At 30.7% G+C, this 10,871-nt stretch overlaps 1 protein-coding gene across 5 annotated transcripts in view; it reads right to left on the bottom strand.

Moving 5' to 3' along the window:
- The window catches only part of LOC105293067 (protein FRA10AC1), a 27,963-nt gene that overhangs the window by 7,169 nt on the left and 9,923 nt on the right, over window positions 1-10,871 (bottom strand). For 4 of the 5 annotated variants that reach the window (XM_011361548.2, XM_023531432.1, XM_023531431.1 and 1 more), the window contains 5 exons: window positions 8,827-8,872; window positions 6,678-6,791; window positions 5,509-5,551; window positions 3,757-3,875; window positions 682-720 (listed from right to left, as the gene is read on the bottom strand). In XM_011361548.2, coding sequence (XP_011359850.1) covers window positions 682-720; window positions 3,757-3,875; window positions 5,509-5,551; window positions 6,678-6,791; window positions 8,827-8,872 — 361 coding nt within the window. The remainder of the gene's footprint in view (window positions 1-681; window positions 721-3,756; window positions 3,876-5,508; window positions 5,552-6,677; window positions 6,792-8,826; window positions 8,873-10,871) is intronic. The other variant, XR_002780740.1, reaches the window with a different exon arrangement.

Raw genomic sequence — 10,871 nt, 5'->3', positions numbered from 1 at the left:
GACCCACAGGAGATTCTGTTCACAAAACTCTGCCTGAAAAAAAGCTAAACACCTGCGAGCTCTCTTTATCAGATGGGTACAATTAATCATTCTACTGGGAGTTTCCTTCTTTGGTTTGTTAGGAAGAACAGTGATAAATTTGTGATCTACTTTTACAATTATGCAGGATTTTTTGGTAAACATTTTTCTATATTACTTTTAGCTTTACTTTTCTATTCTCTTATTTTTCCATTATTCTGATTTCACCTTTAAAAAAAATCTTATTTTATTTTATATAGTTTTGTAAGTCATTATGAATACTTTATGGAATGTTGCAAGGAAAAATATTAAAATCTGTAGCAAATATTCAATAAAATCCAGTCTGGTTTGATCCAATCTTTTCAAATCCATAGGTCTTATTCCAACTTCATTCCTGTTTTTCTTCCTTCATATTGTATAATGTAAAACTAAAATATGTACCTATTGTATTCACTGAAAAAAATTTTTTTGCTCTTAAGAAACTTTTAAATGTTCTAAATTGGGGGAGAAATCATATACATTTGGTCTTCTTTCTATGCTTTTTCTCATGTAATACAAAAACAAAAAATAATTTATATCAGAGCAAGTCACAATTCATGGAAAATCCAAACTACAAATAACTTGAATCTATTTTTATTAAAGAAAGAAATACTTGATACTTACTATTTACAGAATTTTCTGATTTCTTTGACGATGAATGTCCTGAAAAGAAAACAGCACTGTTTTGTTAAGAATCATCTCGCAGTGGTGCAACACGAGAATTCTCCCCCATACTCTAGTTCCCTTTGTAATCTTACAGTAAAGCACTTCACTGTTCTAATCATTTGTGTTTCTTAGACCTCTCTGCCTAATTAAAATGTTAGGTTCTTTTAGACAGGGATATTTTATGCTCTCATATGGCTTGGAATACCTACCTAACACAAAGCTTAAAAAATAACATCTGTAAAAAAATCTGTTACTAAAACAACAACAAAAACCCAACCCATAGATTAGCTATAATATAACCAATATTTTACCTATAGAGAAGTTCAACATCTGAAAGCAGTTTACAAATAAACACTCATTTTTCATAATACTTTTCCAAAGATCATTACAAGTGATAATTAGTAATCAGTAACTGAAAATCACACATAAAATTGTTATAAAACAAAAAATTTCAGTTCTACAGGGGTTATCCAATGAAGGAAATGAAAAAGTACTGAAGATCTATTTTTTAAAATTTATTTTATTAGTTTCAAGTATACAGTACATTGGTTAGACATTTATATAGTTTATAAAACAATCCCCCCTAATTGCTTTCTTTCTTTCTTCCGGCTTTCCACCTAGCCATTACATTATGAATATCTATTAATGTAATTTTAAAAAATCATCACTATATACAATCTCCTGCAATAAGACCCTAAGGGGAAATATTTATGAAGGCTGATAAATCAAAAAAGGGCAAATAATAATAGATGGAGAGTAACGATTCCTCCAACCTCCCTGGACAGGCAGTCTCATAAACCAAAGCTGTCCACATGAATGGCCCTTTTAAGGCCAAAGAGGGTGTGAGAACTACAAGGTAAAAAAAAAGAAAGCCAAGGCCTGGACTGCAGTGATTACTTTGTTATTGTTTCTTCACTCTTCCTTATTTCCTACTCATCAGACAGCAAATAAAACAAAGCTAAGCTTCTGGTGGCAAAAGAAACGCATTTCTGCTCTGTCATGTGAGGAACATGATACCTGCTTCCAAATATCTATATGTGAAAAAGAGGTTAGGCTTACTGTGGAGGCCTAAGGACATAATTGGAACTACAGGGAAGAAGCTGTAGGTTTGGGCTAAATGTTAAGTGAAACCTGCTAGCAATTACGACTACTGAAACATAAAGGAGTATTTTGGAGAGTAATTCCTTTTCCCTGGAGGTGTTGAAGCAAAAGCAGAACAAGTATAGAGCTTCTCAAACTTTATTGTCCATATGAATCATCCAGTAATTATAATACAGGAGATCTGAGAGAGTCTGAGATTGCACATTTCTAACAAGATCCCAAGAATAATGTCAGAGGACCATATTTTGAAAGGCAAAACCACAGAATATCTTTTCAATCAAGATTCCATGGCTGATCATTGATGTTCCTTTCAACACTGAGAAACTGGCTGAATTCACTGATTCACTTATTCCCCTAACATTTATTGAATGCCTACTATGTTGAGTAAGCACTGTTCTTAAGAATTAGAGATAAATTAAACGAGTCACAAAGGCCTTTCCCTAACAGAAAACAAATTATTCCAAGGGTGAAACGTATTTTCAAAGGAGAAGTGCAGGGTATGAAATGTATCACAGATTACTACTCAAGTTTGGGCCAAATTAAGATGGGGTACAACCCCACCCATGATCCCCGGTACTCAGCGACCTAATTATCTGTTCTAAAGGTACTGAATAAACTTTTACAAGGTAGGGATTAGTTTTTTAATCTGAAATATGCAGATTAATACAGTATCATACTATGATATGAATGCAATGATATTACATAATACAATAATGAATACAACAAAATTTTCAAACATAAAAATTATAAAAACAGTAAAATACATGAAGTATTTTACTAGCACATGAGGATAAATATTTTTAAAAATTCATGAGATTTGTTAATTAAAATGTATTTTGGAGTTAGGAAATGATTAAGACAAAAAGGTATTCTACTTTAAATACTATTTCTCAATAAATAATAGAATAACAGTATTTTCCACTCACTATCTATCAATTTTACCAAGTGATACTAAATGCTTAAATATATTATGATATACAAGAAGAAATAAAAATGCACACAAGAATGTAACATATCCAATGATCTTCATCGCTGGAGAAAGGGAGCCCTCTCTTGTCCAAGTATTATGTTAACAGTGGCCTGAATCTAATTCAGTCTGCCATTATCTACCTAATTTAAGTCTGATTCACTCTAAATTATAGCCAATCTGACTCTATTATGGACTGAAAAAGCAACTAGCAGTAACCTTCATAAAAGCTAACTATGTGGCAAGCATTATGCAAACTTCTTATATGCATTACCTCATTTCAACTTCTGAACAATCTTATGAGCTAGGTACTATTCTCATGACCATTTTATGCATAAAGAAATGAAGGCTTAGAAAGCTTAAGGACTAATGAAGAACTAAGTAGCTGACTAATGGATTTGAATTTAATAATTGTTTACTAAGTACATGTACATGGCACCATGCTAAGTTTTGAGGACACATTATATCAATCTCTATGATTTTAAGAAGCTCATAAACTAGTGAGAAAATCACAGATCATGATATTTGAAATTGTAGTGTTATAATTTTATACTGATTTATAGATTATGTACTGTTTTACAGTATTCAAAGTACTTTTCACATTCTTATTTGATTCTCCACAATAAGCTCAAGCAATACAGAGGCCAGGTATTCACATCACCCTTACTTACATGAGGAAAGTAAAACTCAGAGTAACAAGTCTTTAAGTGACAAGCCAGGAATTAGAAGGCTGTTAACAATATTCTACCATCTGCCAAAAATGAATTAATACCAACCTTTTTCTTGAAACTCTTGTAGTTAGTACTATAAGTTTATGTCTAAATTCTCCAACCAGATTTCTTTCAACTACTATAAAACAGAATTCTAAATGCATTCACCAGTGAAATTCTGCATTTTAAACATATGGCTGATTACATTTCATATTCAGTAATGTGAGTAGATATTATATTTTAATTCTCTTTTACCTTTATCCTTTTTCTTAGAGGTTTCGTCTGCAGAAGACAATCTGGATTTCTTATGTGATGACTCTTCACAATCTTTTTTGATTTTATCTTTTCTTTTTTTTGACTTGACTTCTTTTCGCCTTTTTGTTGAACAACAAAATTAAAGTTAACTTTTTCAACTGACTTTTACAAGAAATAAAAACCAACGAGTAAAAAAAAATCAAATCAGTTAAAGCACTTATTTTTAAAAAATAATTTACTTAACAGGGAACCCTTAAATGAGTCTGTAAATATTTTAGATTAGTATACTATTTATGACTATTCTGTAAGATAAGGAAGCCTTAACACTGACAAATTATTATTTTTTAAGCTCTGTATACAAACCTTAGTAAATATAAATCATAGTTTTACTCACTTCCTCCTTTTTATATTCTATCACTTAGCCAATTACAATCAACAAATGAACAAACAAAAAAACAAACTCACAGACAAGAGAATGGTGGTTACCAGAGGGAACAGGAGTTAAGAGGAAGAGGAAGATAGTGAAGGGAAGACTAGACTCAGGGTGGTAAGCACACAATAAAGCATACAGATGTTACAATATAAAGTTGTACAACTAAACTTTATACAATGTTATTAACCAATGTTGCTCTAATAAATTTAAAAACAAAAGTTAAAATATAAAAATTTACGAAAACAAATTTCATTTCCCTCCACATAATTCACATCTATCTACACTTTAAAAAAACACATACGATAAGAAGAAACCACTGTAACAGTTCTAAAACACCAATAAATAGAAAATTCTTCCTTTAAGAATAAAGTAATATAGTAAAGGTATGATGGGATGAAGATGGAAGAGCTTATTGTTAACTCATACGTCTACTTTAGACCATATATCCGTTCATTGCTGTAGCTTTATCTCTTCTAGGCCAGGCTTACAAGGTTGTCAGTACCATGAGTGGCAAGCAATTGATTTTAATTGGTTAAAAAAAGAAACACTAAGTAGGAAAAGGTAATAATGCTTAAAGTGGGACAGGGAAGGAAGATAGAGAGATAACAGAGAGGATTACTTTCAAGAAACCTTTAAATTAAGGTACTTGTGCCACATAATACTATATAAGAATCACTTTTTCTCATAAGAATCATTTCAATTTTGAAAGGAAACTCAGTCAAGGTTAAATAAACACATCTGGTATTGTTCGGTATCACTGATGGAGAAGGGAAACAAAGGTTTAAGCTATTCAAGTAATCGAAAAAATTCTGCTAATTTTAAAAATTAAAAAATCATCAATTATATGCAGACACATTCTAACTTATTCACTCGATATGTAGACACATTCTCACTTATTCACTCAGAGCCTGATTTTAACATTTGAAATGAGTATAAAGGGGTATAATTCTTTGTAAAAACAGCAAACCTCAATTAAAACACTGTTTAAATGAGAAGAATCACTTTATGAAGACCTGCTTTATAACAGTTTCTAAGAATATTATGATATCTGAATATTTACCTCAAACTAGAAATTCTAGCATCTATCCACCACCTTGCACAGGGTTTCACATTTAAAATTGCTTGGCTGGAGTAAGGCATGGTGAACTTCCAGTTCCCTCATTTATACAGGCATATAGTAATGCTGGATATTCTATATAGTCAACTAATTAAAACTATCAACCACTCAAGTCTATGTTTAGACATCTAGTGCAGGTAAATGACTATATCTAAGACTACTAAATACTAAACATTAACAATAGCATTTTAAAAGATATTACCTGTGATGAAAATTTAATTTAAAGGAACATTCTTGGCATAACCCTAAAGAGAAAAAGTGACATTGCTGAATTTTAATAACTGCATTGCTACTCTACTTAGCTACTCTAATATCATAAGTTCCCATTTTTCCTTACATTCTTTTACTATGAAGAGAAACAAATAATCTGAAGAAAGCAATCTAATTCTCACCACCTCAAAAAATGCATACATATAATAAAAATGATGTCAGAATGCTTGAGGAATTGAAATTCTAACATTACCTTAGAAATATGTGCTGTCAATTTATTCTAAAAGCAAACTGTTTCACGGACAGCATTAATGCATATCTCACACCAAAGATATTTAATAACAGTAGTGTAGGTAGTCATTTCCCCTAGAAGTACTCTAAGAGTTTTCAAATGGAAAAGAGCTTTTCAAAAAGATCCACGACTGTGGCCTCTCTCCTTTTGCCTTAATTTTGGTTCACACTAGTTGACTTTTCCTCATGAGCACTTCCAGGAGGAACTGACACCAGTCTGTATTGGCGTGTGTTAAACAGCATATAGGGGAATTCATGACATCTTTCTATAGTGGAGGGCACATTTATTTAGGACTCTGAGAAGGTTGTTAACATGATGGAGAGAAGAAGCTGACACATAATATTGGCTTAGGAAAAAAAATAAAGAATGATTGACAGATTCTAAAACATAAAGAGAAATTACTATATTCTGGGGTATAATCCTAAGATTTTAAGACTGATATGAAGAATAGCTATGCCATCTAAATTTTTCTCTATTGACACAAAGAGAGTGTACATATTTAGTACCCCCATCACAACAATACGGCCAGCAGCTAATGTGAGATTTTACATGGCCTTTTCTGATGCTGTGCATCTCACTCTGCACTGGTGACATTCTCGAGTTAATGGGGAGAGGTCTTCTCTTTACAAACTGCCAGTTTACATTTGGCATTGGAACTATTTCACCTAAATGTCACATAATGCTAGTAATATAACTTTTAGGCTCAAAAGTTCTCTGCTACTTTGGGAAGCTCTGAGAAAAAGAGCACTTATTGGAAGATAACATTAAAATTTTTGAATTGAATCTTGAATTAGTCTATATATTTAAAATCTAAATTATGAGTTAAACTTTGAAGAAATCAATCATATTCCCACCTGAAGTCAACTTACTTAATTTAACAAGTGCATTTCTCTTTTCGCCATGCTCAATATAACCAAAATTAACTTCCCAACTCTTTAAGCCCTCTTTTTTATCACAATATTTATTTCCACAGAAAAACTGGCCTGCAAAAAAGAAAAGAATATTAGCTATGATAGTTGGTGACAATTTTTATCTATACAATCTGGTATTATCTCTGAAATTTACTCTTAACATACATAAATTCTTAGTTCTGCAAAGTCAGCATTAAAAAACAACCACAGTAATTATAATATACTCAACAAATGTGTATACAAGTATCAAATTAAAGAACTGAATGAATGAACTGTTTAAAAAAAATTAGTCACAGAATTCTTGCTCAATAGATAGATCAACTAATTACAGAGTTTTAGTGACTTCCTGTTAGAGAATCGTACACTTTGAAAAATGGGAATACTAAGAATGTACTCACTAATATCCTAAAAGAGTAAATATATTTTCCAGATTAAATGCACTTACATCAGGGTGAATCCTTTTCAATATTTAAAATATAAAATTGATCAAAGTTAATATTGTTAAGTATTAACATAATGGCATTTATTTTAAGTAGCAGCATAAAATGGCATTTAAAGCACATTTTAAAATGCTAACATTTGGAGATGAAGTAGAATAATCAAACCCCATGCTCTAAATTTTTAGATTCTAAAACCAATACCACATTACCATGTCCATTGTATATTAAAACCTTCCACAAATAAGGACTAATACCGATACTCAAAGGGGGAAGGGGGGGACTATTCAACAATTATTAACTTTGATAGGAAAAAAAAATCAAACTTTTATTTGTATAAACAAATAATCTCAATAACTACACCAACAGGAACAAAACTGAACTTTTCATAAAAAAGAAATTATCAAAATGAATTTTGTAACTATCAGTCCAAAAGACTGGTAACTTTTTTAAATTGACATTTTTAAAATTCATTACAAATGAATACTTCATTAAATCTGTACATGTTTGGTAATGGTTCAATTGTTAAAACAGAAATAAAATTATAACTTTATAAATTACAGCAACAGCTTTCCCTACCTAACTAATCCTTTTTTCAGTTATATGAATTGAGAGAATGTCTATCAAGTTTTTATAAGGCAGCATTATTTACCAATATCTAAAAATTCTATTTAATAAAAAGAAAAAATTTAAAATTGTGATAGACATTTCAATATATCTCATTATTTTAGGTAAAAACATGAACTAAAATGTAATCTTAAGAAAATTTAAAAATGGCTTTAAATTTATTATTATTTTTTCTTCTCTAGAGTACCTTCAGGGCTCATCCTTTATTATTTAAAGAAAATTCCTATTGTTTTATTGCATATCCAATTTCAAATGGACAGACATGCAATTTATGGAATATGTATATGAGCCAAACTGATGGCATAAAGTTTAATCATTTTAAAATGTAGCCTTTATTTTCAGTTAAAAATTTTTTAAGTTATCAGTTTAAAATTATTTCCTATATGCTCCTCTAGTTTTCAGAAGCATTAATATTAATTTTTATTGCAATTAGAAATGCAATTATCAATAAAGAGCTATTTTATGGCATTAAACAGTATAGAGATATTAAGTTCTCGGAAAAATTTTATGAACAGATTACAATAACGCATAGACAAATCATTTACGGTTTGCTTACCGAATGTCTGCTCTTTTGACGTAGGACTAGATATTTGGGCTCAATCTCAGTAACTCCTCAAAATAAGAACTAGCCTATCCATAAATTCTATTAGGTGCAAAGTGAGATTTAATTTCTACTTCCAAAATGTGAATTTGACTGGAATACAGTAATATCAACTCATTATTCCAAAAACTGATAAAGAAAAAAAAACTCAAGTGTTCGTCTGTTGATAATTTACTTGCTATAAAATTATTAATTCTAAAAATTTTCTACTTATACTCAATTGAATGTTTTTTAAAAGCAAACATTCTAAAGGTAAAAATCCCTAGAGCATTATATTTTGACCTTTGCTAGTAATACATAATGAACACACATTTTCTAATTTTACTTTTGTAGATAATCATTCACTGTAAACATTAGGAATCATCTTACTCAATGACTTCAATTCAATAATGTAACAAAAGCAGCTTATCCTATTAAAAGGTAATATTAAAAAAATAATTACCTTTTCCTGAAATTACTTCTTTTTCTACTCGCCATCTAAATCCAAACTAACATGAAAAAAATTACGTTTATGCCAGAGTAAATTTAAACATTATTTAAATTGTATATAAATCTAAATATGGAACCAATTGACATAATGATATTTATCGATCTAAAAAGTAAACCTAATTCCCATCATGATAGCTTTTTCTCTCCTTATAGGATTCCAGGTACTTAAGAATACATTTGAACAATTACCATAAGAAACAATCTTCTTTATTTTTAAACTAGCTGTTAAAAGTTATAGGTGCCAGGCCAGGAGATTAGTAAAATATATCCTGTTCTATGACACTGATAGAAAACAAAAAAAGAGCTTATGGTACAGTAAAGAAGCAGTAAAGTACAGTACAACAGAGTGCAGCCTTTAGAGTCAAATTATTTGGGTTTACTTCTTAGCTACGCCATTTAACAGCTGTATAATACTGAACAAGTTATTTAACCTACAGTGCCTCTGTTTTCTCATATGTGAAGAAGTAATGAGTACCTACTTCTTTGGGTTAAGAGGTTTAAATGGGATAAAACATATATAAAATATTTACAATAGTACCTGGTACATAGTATACCAAGGGTTAGCAAGCTATGGCCCACAGGCTTGCTGCCTATTTTTATAAAGTTTAATTGGAACACAACCGCACCCATTCATTCATGTATGACTCTTTTCCCACAACAACAGCAGAGTAATGAATAGGAAACTGCCCTTCAGATCCCTAAATGCAACTTGGTTTTTTTGGCTAAAAATAATTTTTCTCCATTGCCTTTTAAGATCTTTCACATTCATATGCTAATTTACCATAATTCTAGTTAATGGTTTAGTTTTCTATTTAGTTTACTTTTATAATGGTTAAAAACTCAGCTCCAGAATTCTGTAGACTCAACACAATCTCTACCATTCATTAATTAGCTATGTGATCTTGGGAAAGTTACTTAACTTCTCAGTCTATTTCCTTTCTATGTATAAAAATCCTAATCTCATAGATTGTCATACTAAGAGAGATAATTCAGATGAAGTGTTCAATGCCTGATAAACTTTGCTTATTTTTATTTTTTTAAACCACCTAGCACATGAATTAGGCAATTTTATATTTTAAATGCAAAGGAGGGCCCAAAATATTTCGAAATATTCTAATTAAAACTCAATGAAAATAAAATCCCCCAGTCTAGGAAGAAATAAATAAATAATTCGAAATAATTGTTTTATTTTATTTTTAAATCTATACATGTAAGAATTGCTTGTAATCCAACATATGTTGGGATGTCTAATGAAACAGTCAAATGTGTATTGCATAGTTTCCAAACTTTTTCTTTAATTCATTAATCTGTTCAATAAATAATTACTAAGCGACTACTTGCTGAGCTTGGCTGAGGATAAAAACTGATTATTAAAATAGTATCCATCACCATGGAGTTTATAATTTTATGGGGGGAGGAAGATAAATGTAACAACTACAGTATGTCCTACTAGTTAAAGATTGCAGAGTGGTTTTGCCTCAACATTTTTATATTTTTTTTTGAAAATATATTTTCCTGCTGACACATGGGAGTTAACAGTGGAGTTACTCAGGGCTTGGTGCTGAGGCTCTTCTTCTCACTCTACCTTCTAGCGCAAAGGGATCACATGCATGTAAGCAATAGAGAAAAGGATCCTAACTTCCTGACAACACAAAGTTCCACGACCATCTACCTGGACTTCTTTGTAAAAGAAAAATGAACTAGCTTATTTAAGCCAGTGTTATTTGGGAGTGCTTGCTGTTCCTTGCAGCTGAATCTGATCCTAACTGATGCAATGATCCAACCAAATTCTCAATGATGTAAGGAAAGAAGCAACAAAGAAGGAAACATGGGACAAAGGTTGGAATTCACTAAAAATGCCCTAAATATCTACTACATATAGTAGGCACTGAGCTAGGAGCTAGTTAATTAAAAATGAATAAAACACTATATTTGTGTAAATAAAACTATGCAAAAATACATCCTAGCAAGGAAATCAAAGGTACTACTTTTAACTTT

The sequence above is a fragment of the Pteropus vampyrus genome, unplaced genomic scaffold (assembly GCF_000151845.1).
Source record: "Pteropus vampyrus isolate Shadow unplaced genomic scaffold, Pvam_2.0 Scaffold68, whole genome shotgun sequence".
In the NCBI taxonomy this organism is placed as follows: domain Eukaryota; kingdom Metazoa; phylum Chordata; class Mammalia; order Chiroptera; family Pteropodidae; genus Pteropus; species Pteropus vampyrus.
Note: the sequence above shows the minus strand (reverse complement) of the source record. Positions and strands in the feature narration are given on the sequence as shown.